Raw genomic sequence first — 19926 nt, 5'->3', positions numbered from 1 at the left:
ATTAAAACTGAAGAAAAGACTTTTCAAGATCTTCTATAAATGTAATTCTACAAAAATGCATATCCTAACTGAGGAAAAAGTTAGGACACCCCCACATTTATTCCCACTTATAATGGCTCAACTCACACACAGGTGTATCACACCAGGTGCACGTGATTAGAAGATTGTTACTGAGCATTTTGAATGAGGCGTGCCCTATTTAAACCTCAGACATTTAGTTTGGTGTGTTCCTCACTGTTGAAGTGAGAGTGAGCATCATAGTGAGAGCAAAAGAGCTGTCTGAGGCCTTCAGAAAGAAAATTGTAGCAGCTTTATGGGTCTGGTAAGGGATTTAAAAAGATCCCAAAAGCTTTTGAAATCAGCCATTCCACTGTCTGGAAAATAGTCAACAAGTGGAGGTCTTTCAAAACAACATGCCAAGGTCTGGTTGTCAAAGCAAGTTCATCCCGAGAGCAGACCGCAAGATGCTAAAAGAGGTCTCCAAACACCTTAACATGTCATCACAGGACCTACAGCAGGCTTTGGCTACTGTCGATGTGAAAGTACATGCCTCTACAATTAAAAACAGACTGCACAAGTTTACTTGCATGAGAGGTGTGCAAGGAGGAAACCTTTGTTTTCTAAGAGAAACATCAAGGCCAAACTGAAGTTTGCCAGAGAGAATGTAGACAAAGACCAGGACTTCTGGAATAATGTTCTTTGGACAGATGAGTCCAAAACTGAATTATGTGGACACCAGAACAGAGGACATGTTTGGCATAAACCAAATACAGCATTCCAGGAAAAGAATCCTCCCATACCAACTGTGAAAGATGGAGGTGGAAGTGTCATGGTTTGGGGCTGCTTTGCTGCAGCAGGACCTGGACAGCTCACAATCATAGAATCCACCATGAATTCTACTGTGTATCAGAGGGTGCTTGAGGAACATGCAAGTCCATCTGTAAGAAAATTAAAGCTGAAGTGGAACTGGACCCTGCAACAATGACCCAAAACATACCAGTAAATCCACCAAGGACTGGCTGAAAACTAAGAAATGGAGAGCCCTGGAATGGCCGAGTCAAAGCCCAGATCTTAATCCCATTGAGATGCTGTGGGATGACTTGAAATGGGCTGTACATGCAAGAAACCCTTAAACATCTCACAGCTGACAGAATTCTGCATTGAGGAGTGGGGCAAACTTTCTTCAGACCAATGTCAGAGACTGGTAGATGGCTACAAGAAGCGTCTCACTGCAGTTATTTTAGCCAAAGGAGGTAACACTAGCTGTTAGGGGTAGGGTGTCCTAACATTTTCCTCAGTTAGAATATGCATTTTTGTAGAATTAAATTTACAGAAGATCTTAAGTCTTTTCTTCAGTTTTAATTGTTATATTCCTATAATCTCTCAGTATTGTTGAAATTGAGATTAAATATCTATATATCCAAAAATGTTACAAAAATACACAGGCTTTTTCACATGACTGTATCTTTACCTTAATTTCTATATACCATTATAGTGTACTACATCTTGTTTGGTGCAGATAACTTAGTAGCTTTGTGCCAATAAACCATGAAATACCTACTTACCAACCCCAACTAATTTTTTCTTGTACAGCAGACTTTTCTTCCAGGGAGTTGTCAGTGGGTGTGTTTTATGCCTGGGTACACCTCAGATTTATGCAATTTGCAATCCACTGAAATGCCAAACTTACTTCATTTTGGTCTTCTTCCCTCAACCCCTCACATCTGGGGGAAAGATGTGTTCAGTCAGGATTGGAGGGGCCTTCATTTCAATGTTTACCCTCAGATCAAACTCTTCTGCAGTGTTCTCTCTCTTACACAGACAGCTCCTTGCTGTGTGTTGCTAGTTGCTCTGTATTGGTTTTCTCTGTTGTGGTTTCCTCTAATATAGCTCTTACTGGAGCAGGAGGAGCAATTCCTTCCCTTACCTCCTTCCAGGCGTCTACTCTGACAACCTTGATTAAGCATGTTTCATCCAGACGTCGTCAAATTTTATCTTTATGTGTGGCTTTCCTCCAGTCCATTGCCTGCTTTTAGGGACTTACTACTGATGTAGCTTCTTTGTTTAGCCTATCCTTATGTACTTCCTCATTGTCTGTGTATCAGCTTAGTTGATCTACATTTCACCAGTGGTCCATTTGCCAAGGATTTCATTCTTCAGTTTCTCACTTGTCCAAGTTCTTTACCTAGTTATTTGATCAAGGTTTATCTGTATCTACTGTTTCTAGTTATCGTTTTTCTATATCCTACATTTTTGCTTTTTCTGTTGTTATTGATCATTCTCCTTCCTTGTTATTTCTGTTCTTTGCAGTTGCTTTCATGTTCTCTAACTGCCTCATCCATTTCAGCTTCCAGATTGGGATCAGAGTCATTCTTCATGCTTTTACCTGTTCTACTTTCAAACCTGTTGCAATGTTTTCTTTGTACCACCTTTCCCTTAAGACCTGTTTCCTTCTCCTTCTCACTAGTGGTGGTCGCTGTCATTCTGATGTTTATATATGCATTTCAATAATCACAAGATCATGAATTACCATATCAATACCATGAAATTTCATATGTATCAAGTTTAGTAATTAAGGTGTATTGGATAAAAAAAAATATGAAATTTCAAACAGGCTAAAGACTCGACTTATCAACACAAAGATTTGTCTTGAAAGAAAGAGATGATGCCATTATATTTGAAAATGGCTGAAACAAAAATTGGTTATTCACATGTTATATATAGAAATAAGGTTATTTTATGGATCATTTCCAAAAATGGAAAGAAATGAGCATGGCCACTATGTTTGATTGAGTACATGAGTGATATCTCAGCAGATAGAAAAGAGGGGAGGTTCTTTTTTATATTATAGCTTTTCAGTATTGGTAATTTGAGTTCCTAATTCATACAAAACTATAGACTTTGTATTTTGACACAACAAACATTTAATTTGAACCAGTGTTGCATTCGACATACCATGTGGCACACAAAAATTGATATTTAGGTGAGTTTTTAATATTTACTTTTAAATTAAGAAATTTAATAATGTATAATATGAAAATTGAAGTTCAGTAAAGTTCTGAAGGAGAGTCAACAAATCCATTGGCAATGACATGGCCATTGAACTGTGGCTCGTCTTGTAATGGTTAAGCAGCATATGTGTTTTAGGAGTGACAGAAAATTCCTTTGCATTGATTGTGTTTGATAGAGTGCTTCTGACTAGATATCTTCCCTGTGATGAATATGTTTCCCTTAAACAGCAGAAATGTTTTAGGTAGCAGCCACAATTTAAGGGTTAAAATTGGTGATGATGGTATTCACCTTCAGGAGCTTTGTCACATTAAGATTATTGAAATTATCATTTTGTTTCTGCAAGATAAACTCAGTTATTATTTTCAGGTCTATTGTATTTTTAATTTGTGCTGAATTTAATAAATTTATTTTCATTTGAGTTTATTATAACTGTTTCTTTTTTGTTGTTTTTTCTTTGTGTAGTGGTGTCATGTTACGAGGTTCAGGAATCAAATGGGATATCAGAAAAGCACAGCCATATGATGCTTATGACCAGGTAGAGTTTGATGTACCAATAGGAGTCAGGGGAGATTGCTACGACAGGTGAGTTAGGTTTCACCCATGAAAACTGATGGATTAAGCCAGTGTTTTCGAAAGTGTGGTACACATACCTTTGGTAGTAACTGAGGTGATTTGAGGTGGTACACAGATGACATTTTTTTTATTTTAATAGTTATTTATTTATTTTAAAATGTATTAGAAAAAATTAATTTTAACATTGTTATTATACTATCTACCAACAATTAAATGTTGGCTATTATTCAGAGGTTGTGCCCATCGTCTAATTCTCTAATTGGCTAGCCGTTATTCAGAGAGCTTGCATTGCGACATATCAAGAACCATGTTCATTGGTTAGTATTCTTTGTAGCATGAATTCTGAAGTTCTTTTCACTTTGTTATAACAATGTCATTTTGAGATGAGAAAAATAATGTTTTGAAATAAATATTGTAGTAAGTGATACTGGTTTTTCCATTTATCCTTGTGTTATGAAATTTTTTTTTAAATAAATTTATTCAAGTAAAAAAAGTGAGTCAATTTAAAGAAAAATATTAAGTAAAATGAATTTCCTGGTTTCATTTATTTCTTTTAATGTATATATTATTTGAGAAATTAATTACAAATCTTGAATTTGCTGTTCTATTAGAAATCACATTAATATATTCTTTTGTTACTGTTTAAATTGTGTCAGTTATTATGTGTATATCTGTTGAAAATTTTCTGTTAATATGTATTTGTCTTAACATCATGAAAGTTGGGGATATATTACCTAGACCTCTATGTTTGCCATAAGATTAAACATGTAATTTCATTGAAATATTTCACATCTTTCTATATTACTCTAAAGCTCATCATCTCATGTACTTTTCAGTAATCTGCCTTTTGTATGTTCTGTAGTTTATCAGTAAATGTTGGCCATGGTGCAGGAACTAGATGAGCAGTTTCTTACTGTATAGAAGAAGCAACTGATACCAACAGTGATCACTATGAGGACAAAAACAATAAAATTTAGATTCTGATTTTAGTTTATGAAAGTTAAAAAGAAAATTATGTATATTGTACATTGTTATTAACTTCTCACTACTTACTCAGTAGCAATACATTTCAACAGGAATACCTATCAGTTTCAGGTTCATTGAATGTTATACTCCTTGGAGAAAAGCAGTTTTTGTACCACTCTGTGTGTGATTAATTTCTTATGTTTTTTCTTTACTATTATTTTCACTTAAAATTTTTGTGTGAAAATTTTTGAAAAATTGGTTATATAATTCTTACCTTAATTGGCAGTAATTTGATGTAAATCAATTTTATAAATGTAAATTAAATTTAGTAGAACAATGGATAATCTTGGTTGTATTTACTCAGGTACTTATGTCGTATTGAGGAAATGAGGCAGAGTCTTAACATTATGTATCAGTGTCTCAACAAGATGCCACTAGGAGAAGTCAAGGTGGATGACAACAAAATTTCACCTCCTAAAAGGGCAGAGATGAAGGTGAGATACTAAATTTTGTTACTTTGTGTTCGAATATATGCTGACAGCTTAGCCCTTTTGCTCTACAGCTTAGTGTGCAAATCACCTTTTACACAGCTATATTAAAAATTTAATTAGACTACTTTATTATCAACATACACACACAAACTTTGAATATAGATGTTATTAATAATGTTTTAAAATTATATATGTTTTAATTTCTTAATTTTGAAGGAAATATTTAAATGAATCCTCAGTTTCCTCTTGTATGAGAAGTGACATTTTTTTTCTCTAGATTTTGACCGTTCTCAAATTTATTTACCATCCTTCTTTGAATATAGAGTTTAACATAAGTTACTCATTATAATACAGATGTTACTGTGGCAAAATCTAGATTTAGCTTTTATATCTGTCAATTTTCATTTACAGAGATATAAACTAGAAAGTCAAGCTCACCTGTCACATCTCCTCAACAAATTACAGCTAATTGTTTCTGACATTTTCTGTTACAGTAGAAAGACAATGTTTTAATCTATCAAGTGACATGTTGTTCTAAGTACAAATTATTGTCTATTTTATCTTCAGTTTGATAGTTTTTCTTGCAGTGTTTGTATCAAAATGAGTAAGGAATTATTTTAAGGTTTTTTTTGCCATAGTTAGAAAACCAGTTAAATTATAATAGTTATATGATATTGTTTGCTGTTAACATGTTATTCTGTGTTCTTAAGTTCATTATCTAAGTAAATAAAAAAGTGTTTAGTGTACTAGTACCATTAGTATAAAAACAACAGTATGTTTAAATTTCATTACCAACCAACAACAAAAAAAACAGGGTCAAAGGTAAGTACTATATTGTTTTTATTTATATTTTTAGTTATTATTATAGAAGTCACCAAAGTGTAAAAAATTAGAAATTGTTAAATTAGATAAGATTAGATTGGGTAAGAAAATGTAATAATAATACTTCAGAGATAAGCTTATATGTTACATTATTTAGTTCACTAACTATAACTACTCATTTACCAAGGGATTTACAACTTGTATGGCAGAGTTATTAGTTAGGCATATTTCAAAATGTAATAATTGAAATGAATTTAAATTACCTTTTTTTCTTTCTAAAATGACTTCAAATTGTAACATTTGTTTATAATTAAATTTTGTTGTTTTATTGCTTATTTGATTACCCTTTGAATCATGTCCTACTACCATCCACACGACAGTAAGTTGTAAATCACTCTAGCCCATGCAAGTCACATTACACTATCAAATTACATTACTTGTGTTTTGCTGTAAATTACTTGCACACTGCTTCTGTACATGCCTCATGAAACATTTTTATATTTTTATTCATTTTACCCAATCTTAATTAGCCTAAAAAGATCCCTATTTTTATATTTTATTTAATTTTGTAATAATAAATAAAGTACTTACCCAGTCTTGTTTTCTTTATCAATTGTTGAAGAAATTTAAGCCTACATATTTATTCTAACGTTAGTTTTGCACTAAATAATTTTTATATAATTAAATAATGCACCAAAGAACATAGACTAATAACATGCAAAAAGTAGACAATTTTCCCTACCTCTTGCAATTTTTCTGGCTTTCTAACTGTGGGACAAAAACTGTTACAAATTTATCCAAGCTAGCCATTAGTTTCTCACTGGAAAGTTGTTTGTACTCTTAGTGAAATTGACTATTATCTGTTCAGAACACAGCATTGTGCTGCATGTCATTTGATAGATGGAAGTCTTGAGTTTCTATCAGTTGTATGTAATACATAATTAAATGTAAGAGAGAACCATGAACACTTCCTGCCACATCAATCTGTCATATCTTCTCTTTCAGGAAGAGTTTGATTTTCTATTTATAGCTGTTGTAACCAAATATAATTGAAAGCTATGAAAATTATGATTTGGCTGAGCAATAACAATTCTATCTTGAGTAATTTATATTTAATATTTTACTCTTTCAAGGAATGGTGGAAAAATAGAGAAAACAAGATGCCTTTAGAAAATATGTTGTGTGTCATACTTGTGGAAATTTAGGAATTTATTTAACATTTACTTGTAAAATTAGGAAATTAAAACTTATAGACTATTAAAATTAAATTTGTTACCTAAGGTTTTATACTACACTAATTGGTATAACATAAACACAAAAGTAGCTTAATAAAATTTTGAATATAAGATGCTAGAACTTTGTCATGTAATAATTGGTACTTGTATTGAAAGAGATAAGTGAGAGCAGTATGAAGCTTTATGAATATAAGTGTTTGATTTATAGTCATAGAAACTATCAGTTTGTAAAGAAAGTGGTAATCTCTCAGCCTTTGACTTGATAGCCAAGAAGGCAAAGGAAGAGATGTAAGTTTTGGAAGAGTGTAAAATGCACTCTCTAACAGTGTTGCAATAGTCTAAATATCAGCAACTTCCTGGCCTTGTGAGAGCAAGATCAAAAGAGGATAGGAGGCATACTTCCCAGTGACACTCTGAATCCTGTCCAAGATGACCTTGGAACTGGTCATAAGAGAGATGTTTGTAATAAACCTAATCCAAGATTCCTTCTGGCTTTGATATCTGACCTGCTGAACATAGGAGGAAGCCTGTTGAATACAACTGTGGTTAGTAAGAGTAGGATACCTCCAAAAGATATATATGGCCAGTTTCTGAGCCTTTGTGACACTTGCTTACAGGAAAGGGTCCACCATGGATGAAGATAGTATGGGAAATATGTTGAGGTATGGAAAAACTATTTGGAGAGCTTCTTGTACAATACAGTCAGTTACTAGTGGGAAGATTAACAACAACAGGATGAAGTTCTAACATAGTGGTAAAGGAAGGCCAGTCAGCCTTTTCTAACTCCAGCTACTTGACAAGATCACCAAGGTTATTTGATCACAATCCTCTGCTGGTTACAGACAAAGAGAGCACACTGTTAAAACATGATCTGTGAAGACATGAATGACAACAGCCTATAGTGGTGAAGTAAGAGGCACAGACATTAGTGCATCCTGTTTAACCAGTTGTACCACACTTTCCAGGAACTAGTCTATCACAAAACCTGTAATTTTTGTAGAAGAAAAAACCTTCTTCCTAAAATTAAGAGAAAATTTGTATTGACATTTATTGACATAAATTGAAAATAAAGTTTAATTCAATTTTGAATATAACTTTTAAAAGATCAAGATCTTCATACTTTGACTCCAGTTTTGCACATAAGATTAAAAACAAAATTTATGTGTTAATATGTAGGTATTGGTTCACTTGTTATAGAAAGTTACTATGGATTTCATTTAGTAAATTAATATTTTCTAAAGGCCACCTAAAGCATAATATCAGTGACAAATAGGAATGTCCTTGAATGCTAACAAGATTATTTTTTCTTATCTAGTCTTCCATGGAAGCATTAATCCACCACTTTAAATTGTTTACTGAAGGATACCAAGTTCCTTCAGGCTCAACTTATACAGTAGTGGAGGCTCCCAAAGTGAGTTTCATATTCATTTACATATCTAGGTTTAAAACTAAATTTGTCTAAACAGATTAAGTAAAAGAAACTTGAGTTACCAAATACTGCATCAATAATTTAATTACCATTTGAGGCTCCAATATGAGTTAGCATTTATTCCACTCATATTTGATTTAAATGCTGTTAGTGTTTATTTGTGTTTGATACAATAAACTCAGTTATTTGAACTTTTAAATTTATGGATAACTTTACAACAATATAGATTTTTTTAAATGCTATTAATGTCAGCAAGGATACTTAATCTTCAGTTATAGTAGAACAGGTTTGATGTTTAGTTTTGAAGGTCTAAAGTTTGTTCCATCTTAAGATTTTAGTAGAAAAATTCAGTTCCAAACCTCTTATAAATTATTATCCAAAGAAATACTAAAACAAGTATTTTATTATCTTCTTTCTACAGTGTTGCTGTTATTATTTATGATTAAAGCTTCATTATGTATGTTTCAGGGGGAATTTGGTGTCTACCTGGTATCAGATGGTACAAGTCGTCCCTATAGGTGTAAGATTAAGGCCCCTGGGTTTGCTCATCTTGTAAGTTTTCTGGATATTTTGTAAATATATACCAGATGTGTTTGTTCATTATAAGTTCATGATTGCATGTCATTCAGTTTAAATTTTATTTTTTAAGTAATTATCTTGTCTCTTAAGCTATCATTGTAGTTGTTGTAAACTACAATGTATGTTTGTGATTCTTTATATTATCCAGAAGTTACTTATTGACTAATTCTGAAGTTTAGTTGAGACTGACATACAATGTTAGTGAAAAATGTTAGACTTGCATATTTATTTGTTGGTATACGGTGGGTTGAGTACAATTTATCAAAGCATTGAATATACGTTCCATCAAGAGATATGACAACTGTATTCAATAAATGTCTCAGTTGAATGCTATGTTTTAAACTACATTTTGACATTATCACAATATATTGGCTTAAATGTATCAAGCTTTAAGTAGCCTGAGAATGCAGCACCTGTACAATCAGATTGTTGAAATGAAAGCTGGAAAACAGCTGTCCTTGTATACTAAATGGCTTATAGAAAATGTAAGGAGGATGGATGTGCTTTAGACATGACAACCATTCAGTAGACGTCTTTGCAATGGAAACTGTATTGTAGGGCTGTTATCAGGATTCACAGTCATTGGGTAGAGCATGTGCTCACGTGCTTACATGAACTATAATGATGTGGTAGAGCTTCAAAAGCTTTGAATATAACATGTTCAACCTTACTTTAATATAGAAGTTTTAACTACAATTATCATAATCTATTTTTGTATTCAAACATAAACAACATGTACTTAAATTTTAAATTTTGTCTGTTTTTCAGTCTGCTCTTGACGAAATTGGTAGAAACTATATGTTAGCAGATGTTGTAGCAATTATTGGTAAGAAAACCAGTTTGATATTTTGTTTATTGTTGTAACTTTTGTTTATAACAAATTGATCTTATTTTAGTCATTATTAGTAAAACACTGGTTTGTTATGTGGTAAACAACTACAATTTTGTATAAGAAATATTTCTCAAGTTGATCTTTCTTTAAGGTATTTCAGCAGTCACTTCTTTTGTGACCAAATTACTGGAATTTTTAACACACTTTTTCTTTTCAAGTGATAGCAAGGATATCATCTTTCAGTATACTATCAATTTGAACAGATACTACAGGTTTTTTTTAAAACAGTCTGATGGAAATATGAAACCAGCAAATATGTTTCAGTCACTTTTTAAATACTAACAATAACTAAGCACTAACTTAAATAATGAAACAAAGGTTTTACTTTTTAAATCTACAGATTTTTTTTTTTTTTACTGTAACTGAAAATCATGCTCATCATGTGTTTTTATATATTTTTCTTATGTCACATGTAATGACTTTCATACATTAAAATGGTTTCTAATGTGGAAGATATCTGATTTCATCAAGTCATAGGAAATAAATTGTTTAAATTTCAAATCTTTCATAAAGATTTAGGATCATTCTGATAGACTTATCTGACTGTGGAAAAAATTGTTTGTAAAAAAGAAAATGCTGTGTGTTTGCATACTCTTGTATAAGGTGTTTTTCAAATTAACAACTTTTGGCTGTAATAACATAGAAAATGTTACATGTGTAAGCTAGAATATTTATCTTTGTTGTTGCTTATTATTTAATTCAGTTATAAAATTCCAGAGCATCCATTGTTTAAGACAGGAATTTGATTAACTGAGTTCTCTATTATTGGTTATTGCAGTTTTTATTTTTTATTTTCTTTATTCATTTGGGTACAATGTTGCAGTGCATATCCAGACATTTTACATTTTATGAGGTGATTACTTGGTATGCTACAAAATAGTATATAGCATAAAACTTTAAAAGCTTTTATGCTGAGATTTCTCTTTCAGCAAATAAGATCATGTAATGGCTTGACCTAAGTTAAAAAATGTTAGTATGTTGTATGAAACATTTGTGTTATAAGCTATTAAGTAAAAGTTATTGCTATATTTAACTCTCTTAAGAACAAGTTTTCTAGGTATATTTCATCATAGATGAATTATGCTAAATGTTAACACATAAACAATAGAGAGCACCTTGTGTTAATAAATGCATCTCAGTTGACACCTCTAAAATGTAAGATTTATTTACCTGATCGTAATGTTTTACATGAGATGTATCAGTGTTGATAAAGTTATTAGTGGTTTTAATTTTTTTTTTTCAGGTACCCTTGATATTGTGTTTGGTGAAATTGACCGTTAATCCAAGTCATGAGTATCTTATGATAGTGTAGGAGTAAAACAAGTAGTATTAGCTTCAAAGTTAAGCAGTTAATTGCCATAAGTGTTGTAAACATGTGTTTAGTTTCAACTGAAGAGTGTACACACTTGAAGGTAAATAAATAAAAACTTTTCACTGAATAAAATTCCTTTCATTGTTATATTTGGTTTCAATTATGTATTGCCAGAAGAGTGCAGTGGCTTACCTTTTTGAGAAGATGACGACACCTGAGAAATGAACCATGTAGTCATATAACACCATGTTTCTCAACCATGTGCCAATTCATCATGATCCCCTTACTGATCTGTGGGATTTTACTAAAGCAAACCAAATTTGTCTACTTTGTCACTGTCACAGGTCTGCCTATCAATTATATGGAGATAACAAACTTTTCGTCAAGGCTCAGCTTCATGCCAGTCAGCAGTTGATTTGGGGTTAGCTGCATAGTAACAAGCCTACTGTTGTTGCTTGGCCATCTAGTTTCCATAAGGATCAGAGAGAGGTTGTCTTGTCGAAGCTCCACATTGGCTACACTTTCACTACTTTTTTTTTAAGATAGATACACAAGGAACAGGTTCACCAGTATGTGGCCTTTGTGACACTCAGGTCGCAGCTGCCCATATTTTACTTTCATATCATTATTATGACTGAGTTGCTTTTAGTTTTATAATTTTACTGACTACTGTTTGTTTGGCACTTTGTGCCAATAAACTCTAACTAACCAACTGTGAAACTATCAAAAACTGAGAATATTCATAATGGTTTTTCATTGTACTTGCACTTTGTTGATCCACAAAAGTTTAGTGATTTAACAAGCTGGTTCATTGTATCAAAAGAGTTGGGAAACATTGATAGAATGTTTCAGATCCCATGGTATCATGTATTACTTTAACTGGTTTTATTATCACTGAAAACTGTACCCACTATTATGCTATAATACTGTGGACAAAAGACATATTTCCAAGAATGCTTGAAATCAAGTTTTATGTAAGAGTCAAGACAATACACTCATTATCATAGGCAAAAAGAAAGGAAGTTGAACATAAAAGTGGAAAGATATTTATACTAAATTAAATTACAGTGCAACAATCCTTCAACAGATTGGAAGATACAAAAGTAGTGTACTACCTTTGAGAAATGCAACTTGGGGATCAATTCAAACCAATGTCAGTTTATGTTGTTAATGTTTCTTGTGACACTCATTTTAACAATATGTAATGCATTACTGACTGCTCATAGTAGTGATATACAAAAGTTGTATATCTTTTCCTTTTCACCAGAGGTAAATTGAAAAGGAAATCTTTAGCATATATACACGCACACACAGACGGAGAGAGAGAGAATAAACAGTTGATTCACAGTATATATTTAATAATGAAGTTGATGAAATGTTGTAACATTATTCACATACCTAAATTAATTTAGGTTATTTATATGGTGGTATGGACTTAAAACATTATGGATGTGTGAGTTTTTTTCTGGACTGCATACTGATTTCAACTTGTCTCAGTTTGTTTACAATACCATTTTTATATTTAACTGTATTGCATGTATTTCTATAAGCAGTTAGGGTAAGTAACATCTTATTTAATGCTCTACTAAAAAAAGTATTAATCACACCCAAACCTTAATTTTTAAAAATACTGAAAGAGATAGCATAACCAGTTGTTTTTGGTTTTTTTATGATTTAATACACATTTAACATAGTGTAATATAGTTTTCATTTCTGTATAACATACGTTTTATATTTCTCATCCTGTAAAGACATTTAAAACTCTGAATTATATACAGTAGTTTTATATTTAGCTTTAAGTCTATTTGTTCTACTAAAGTTTAAAGGATCTATGTAGATAGTTGTATTTAGCTATTACTGTTCTTGCCTTTCTGTAATCATTTTCACAAGTCTTTCTCTAGAGCTCATTTCTTGGTGGTTTGAAACAATGCATAAATATTATAGTTTTAGGGTACAACTTATAAACGAACATTTTTAATGTACAAATCAAATATTCTGCAGCAATTATCTTAAAGATGTCTAACTCGCACTGAAACAGTCTAGGAGGACAACTGAAATGATGTTGATAAACTTTAAGAAATATAAGAAGCAGACAAGGTCATCATGTAGCCAAACAACTAGTCCTCATTTAAAATTGTCAGTGTAAAACATCAATAGCACTGGAAGTTATCGAATTGGAAAATTTTGTAATACATATACATACACCTATTTAGTAAAATATTTCCAGTTTGTAATGATATATGCAAACCTAAAGTTGATGTCTGTACATAATGATTCAAACATAAATCTTCTATATTTTTTGAAAATGAGAAATTATGTTCTTTATGTACTATTTATCAAAGCATCAAATACATTTTTCCAAAATTAACAAAATTTATAACCAAAAATGAGTTGAAAATCATAATCTGAAAAGGACCTTTAACTATGCAACAAGTGATTATTTCCCGTTTTATAATCCATCATATTTACTGTTTATCGTTATGACAATGTAAAATCACGGATATGTCGAGCATACTGAAACATTTATTAGCAAAACTTCAAGATACTGTAAACTTCTTAACTTAAAAAGTACTAAATTAGCTTTAATTAATACAAGTTTTAAATTATGTTCATATTACTGTTACAGTTTATATTTTTCATTTGGGTGACAATATGTGAAAGCAAACTAAATTTATCACGAAACACTACTGAACACATCACTGAATAATGAATAAAGGATATCAAAAGTGCATTATAGTCATATAATTTTGTATCATTATTTATTCACACTACATGTTCAATTCATGTGAGACTTCAGTTTGTGGTCTCAAAAAACTACATTTGAAACTGTTTTGGAACATCAATTCTGTTTTCACTTAAAATAAAAGTACACAAATCTACAGTTATAAATCAGTGTACACTGATTTCCTTTTATGAAACTCAAGTTTCGTCATAGCCCAATATATTTTAAGCAGATATTAATATATGTAAGTAAAATCTTAGATTTAACAAGTATTGCACATACTGAAACATTTAAAAACAAAACTTCAGGGTCACAAATATACTGTTTACAAAAACATCTTTAACAATAGTGTTTCTTCAGACTCTAATCAGCAAATCTGAACCAAAAATGTGACGTTTTATGCTCGTTTCTAGGTGTTAATATGATTCATCAACTAACACTGCATACTTAGTTTTCAATTAGATAAAGGACCTACTTATCAAATCTAAATGATGATTGGTTATGGACAAAATCTATTAAACGGCAGCCTGTTCACATCTATTTCTCTTATTCTTTCCTTCCGATCAAAATTATCTCGGTTATTTATTTATATGGCTTACCTCCTTCATGTAATGTTGATAATACAAACTTTTTGTAGCCTTTCTATCCACAATAATTACATTTGTTTAATGTATATAATACAAACCACTGATTTCTGTTTCTTATACTGCAAGTTGTAATTCATTTCAGGTAAGGGAACTGGTATTTAAATTAACATTTCTGTTACCTTATTTGGACGATCGTCTATATGAAATTTCCATTATGCATTTGCTAGTGCACGTGCCTTTTTATCACTTAATATGTGTAATAAATGAATATTAAAGGAAACTTTTATTTTTCTTTCATCAAAAGCCTCGATGTTATGTGTTTCATCATAGTTCTCTACGTATATTATCATTAATGTGAATAAAATCACAGATTTATGAAGTGTTACCTATACTGAAAACGTTTAATAACGAAACTTTTAGATACACGAAAACATCTTAGTTCATGAAATACTAACCTACAGCTCAATGTAATAATATTTGAAATATATATTTGTTCCAGCATGTTTATAGTCAAATGAAATAAAGTTTCTGCATTTAGAAACTCTACAAAACACGTGTTGTTGAATATCAAACCTAATGATCCTCATATTACCTCTCTCTTATAGATTAAAACTGATGTGTTTCACTATAACTTAATATACTACCATAAATATATTCAAGTAAAATGACAGACTTGTCCAGTATCACATATATACTGAAAGCATTTTATTAACAAAACTTCAGAAGCAGGCGAGTGTAATCAAGTTTTATAATAAATGATGTGCATATATTTTACTTTAGAAGCTTTCATCAACAAAACCTGCAAAAGTCCTTAACAAAAATATTTCAGTTTTGTTGCTTCTTACCATAAATGATATGGTCCACAAGAAAAGATGATTCTTTCAAAGTTTGTAAGAACATCATGTTAACTGTTTATCATTACAGAGTATACTTTATATCCAAAATAAGTTACATGCAAGTCTAAATTAATTAACGAAAAACGAATTTTGTATGTAAAAAACTAATTTATATATTCTTCCACTTCACGAAACAGTACAGAATGTTAAATATACATTCGTGACATTCTTAAGACGTTACGTTCGAGGGTACGTTAGGAAATTATTTTCCGTTTTCAATCTAGAACTCGCATATTCGCAGTTTAAAACCACTGTTGCTTACTGATAAGTGTAAATTACCAATATATATGTATAGTTATCTTCTTCTGGGTGTAATTGTTTAGACACTCGGAGAAATGTCAGTATCACCCATCTTACAATATGAGTTTTCCGAGTGGTAAATTCTACTGACAGCTCGATACCCTGTAATATCTAGAAATTGCACAAAATAAAACGTGTATGAATTGCAAATTGCTGAATTGGCAAGGTTAAATTAACTTTTATACAACTAGTACATTTCAGTTAGGTACATTTCTTGTGTACTTTTTACTCGAACTCTCCCGCTGAGTTGTGATATAGCAGTCAAAGACTTAAACTTGATCACTATTGTCCTGCACTTGTTGAACGTAATGAGCCAAAGAACTAACACATTTTATCTGGTATATAACAACATAGAACACTGACTGTGACTGAAAAATTAGATTATACTTACGTAGATGTTGAGATTCTTTCGGAAAATGTGAAACACTAAGTACAATGATATATTTGTAAGTTCTGTGGTTTCACAATAAAAGATATGATCTAAAAGAAAATTTTCAATCTTTGTTTAAAAGTTAGTGAGTTATATGAGAAAGTTACAGAACACTGATTTGTATAGTTCCTAAGTAAAAACGACAATTCATGTTACTGAAACATTGTTTCAAAAATCTACGTCAAATATTTTTTTTTTCTTTCTGATCCTGAAATTGAAATCTCATGCAGTATGAACAAATAATTTTGCCGGTGTCACATGATAATTATGTTTTACTCTAACGGTTGGTTGGTTTTGAATTGTGCACAAAGGCTATCTGCGTTAACCGTCCCTAATGTAGCAGTGTAAAACTAGAGAGAAGGTAACTAGTCATCACCACCAACTCTTGGGCTACTCTTTCACTAATGAATAGTGGGATTGAGCGTCACATTAGAAGGCTCTCCACATTGAAAGAATACGTGAATGTCTGATATGTCAGGGATGTGAACCCGCAATACACAGATTATGAAGCGAGCGCCTCAACCACCTGGCTTTGCTGTGTCGACTGAAATACAAGTTTGAATCTTTCATTAATTTATTTATGTACTGACAAGAGTTTAGTACGTGTCTCGAGATACATCCAGTGTTGTTTTTACACAATGTTACACAAATGAAAAATATAAACTATAGTTAAAATAATAATATGAATATTATGTACAAAAACTGTAAAAATTAATTCAGTATTTTATGAATTAAGATGTTTACGTTTATCAGCGTATCTTAAAGTCTGGTTAATAAATGTTTCAGTATGCTTGACAAGTCTGAATTCATAATGATAAACGGTAAATATATTATATTACAGTAAAACCTGTCTAAGCCGGAAACTCCATTGTGTGGAAACCTGTACAAGCCAGAAATGTCAAACTTTTGTAGCATTAATCTTAAGATTTCTCTTATTAAAGGCCCTATATATGGCGGAACCTGCGTAACGCGGACGGAAAACTATCTTTCACCTATTTCATTTATCAATAACTTGGATTAGAACCTGAGAAATTTCTTTAAATATTAAAAAAAATCTTGTTTAATTAATAATTTCTTTAAATATTAATAAATCCTCGGATATTTTGTTACAATAAGTATTGGTTAAATATATTCAGTTCTTTTTTCTGTGGTCATTATTTCGGAGGTCGCTATTCGAAAGAATGATTGACTGTACTTTTGGTCGCATTTGTTGATGAAAAACTAAAGAAACCTTGGGTAATAGGTAAAAGTGAAAAATCCGCGCTGTTTTTCAAATATTTAAGGAAGAATCAACTTCCTGTGGAATGGAAAGCGAATAATTAAGCGTAGATGACAAGTGCTATATTCGAGGAATTTTTGAACAAATTGAGCAAAACAATGGAATAGAAAAATAGGAAAATACTACTTTTCCTAGATAATGCAACTTGTCACCCAAAAGTTCAACTTTCAAATGTTCGTTTAGTCTTTCTACCTCCATGTACAACATGAGTAATACAGCCACTAGATAATGGAATTATACAGTGTATAAAATTGAAATACAGAAAACTGATGCTTGAGCATATTATTGCAAACATGGACGACTGTAAGAGAACATCTGAAATGACCATGAAAATTGACGTTTCAATTGCATTTTTAAGTCATTCAATCAAATGTGTAAAAGATGAGTGCGTAACAAAGTGCTTTCGAAACTGTGGATTTAATTGAGAAGATTGATGCAGATGATTCTGTAAACGCTGTAAGTTTTGTGAACGTTAATAAGAATGTTTTAACAGTAACTGATGAAATTAATTGAAAATCTACAATAGAATCGCGAGATGGTAACAGCGCGAGAGATTCAGAAGATGAACAAAATGATAAACATGGTGAGAAAATCGAAATTCCTACTTCATCGCAATTGCTAAGTTATATTAACGCTATCATATTGTATGCAGAAATGAAGGGGGAAAATGAATTTCATGAAAAAGCCATAGAATTGGTGTTTTCTTTTAACCGCATGAGAAAGCCCATAAAAATGAAAAAGTTACAACTAGACACTTTCTTCAAATAAATTTGATTCAGATTTTGTATACTTATGTATATTTTGAATATCTATTTGTGTTCTTAATCTAATAAATATAGGATAAACAGTATAATAACTTTATTCACAAACTTCTTACTTCCCTTGAGCCAAGCAAGTATAACGTTCCGCTCAAAAATTATACATAATTAAGCTAATGCATGTTCACTGTCTAAGCCGGAAAACCTGCTTAAGCCGAAAATTTCACTCGGTCCCGTGCAATTCTGCCTGAGACAGATTTTAGTGTATTAAACATGAAATTATAACTCTTAATGTATAACTAAAGGTTCTTTTAAGATTATGATTTTCATTTTTTTATTTTGGTTATGAACTACGTTCATTTGTAAAAAAAAAATTATGTGATGCTTTGGTGAGCTAATAAGATTAAATGTTATAGTATAATGTAATTTCTGATTTGTTAATAAATATTTAATAGATACTTTTTGAATCATCATAAAGTGACATGATTTTAGTCTTATGCATATTAAAAACGGGAAATATATTTTACCAAAAAGATGTGTGTCTATGTGTTACGAAATATTCTTATCCCAGACCCATCAGTGCTACTGCCTTTGTGTTTCTTAACAAAGTTTATCAACATTAAGTTGGACCTCTTAGTCAATATTAGTATGAGTTAGAAGTCTGTGCAAGATCATTATTTTAGATGTTTTGGTTTAAGCATAAAAATTTTCGTTTATAACTTGTACTCTAACACCGCAATGCTTTATTCATAAAGTTCCAAACCAGTAAGAAATGAGCTCTAGATAAAGACATATGAAAATATTTACAGAAAGGTAAGAATAGTGATAGTTAAACATAGCTATTTATGTAGATCCTTTAAATTTAGTGAAGCAAATCGACTTATAAAGCTAAATATTAAATTACTGTAAATTATTTAGAGATTTAAATAAGTATCTTTTATAAGATGGTAAATCTAAAAGGTATGTTACACAATTTAATAATAGAAACAAAAATTATATTACACTCCGTTGGAAGTGTACTAAATCTTAAAACATAATTGGCTTCGCAACTGTCTCCTTCAATATCTTTAAAAATTCCTATAGAAGTATATGGAATACAGTTACACGTATAAATGAAAATTATAAATATCAATTGAGACAAGTTAAAATCTGTATACAGTTCTATGCAAAAATAGTAACACTTTCTTTCAATAGAAACGCCATCCCCCTTTGCAGTACAAATAAATATATAAATAAAAACTATAATAAAATGAAATATTTTATCAAGAACACTTTCACTGTTGTCTTGCAACAATAAAAAGTACAAATAATATACTTACAATACTAACTGCTGTTTTTTTTAAAAAAAACAATCCATCATGATTTCAGGAATTATGTAAATATAAATAATGAATTTTTGTTCTGAAAGCAAAACCTAAAAGTACTCGTTCGATTACACAGTCCCAGAGACAAAAAAACTGCTAACGTATCAGTTGTGACTGAGATATGTTTTGTTTACTTTTACTTCAGTGCAAAATTACATAATGAATATTCTCTACATTGTCTACCACGGGAATCAAGTCCTGGATTTTAACATTGTAAGTCTGTAAACTTTTTGCTTTCTCACTGGAGAAAGTTTGTTTTGAAAATAAAGCAACAACAGG

General features: G+C 31.1%; 1 protein-coding gene across 1 annotated transcript in view; it reads left to right on the top strand.

Annotated features, from left to right (window-relative positions):
- The window catches only part of ND-49 (NADH dehydrogenase (ubiquinone) 49 kDa subunit), a 44694-nt gene extending 33251 nt beyond the window's left edge, over positions 1–11443 (top strand). Inside the window, exons 7-12 of the mRNA XM_076467365.1 lie at positions 3475–3594; positions 4916–5045; positions 8415–8510; positions 8997–9080; positions 9876–9933; positions 11243–11443. Coding sequence (XP_076323480.1) covers positions 3475–3594; positions 4916–5045; positions 8415–8510; positions 8997–9080; positions 9876–9933; positions 11243–11280 — 526 coding nt within the window. The 3' untranslated portion in view covers positions 11281–11443. The remainder of the gene's footprint in view (positions 1–3474; positions 3595–4915; positions 5046–8414; positions 8511–8996; positions 9081–9875; positions 9934–11242) is intronic.
- Positions 11444–19926: the final 8483 nt, after the last annotated feature.

The sequence above is a fragment of the Tachypleus tridentatus genome, chromosome 11 (assembly GCF_004210375.1).
Source record: "Tachypleus tridentatus isolate NWPU-2018 chromosome 11, ASM421037v1, whole genome shotgun sequence".
Lineage (NCBI taxonomy): Eukaryota > Metazoa > Arthropoda > Merostomata > Xiphosura > Limulidae > Tachypleus > Tachypleus tridentatus.
Note: the sequence above shows the minus strand (reverse complement) of the source record. Positions and strands in the feature narration are given on the sequence as shown.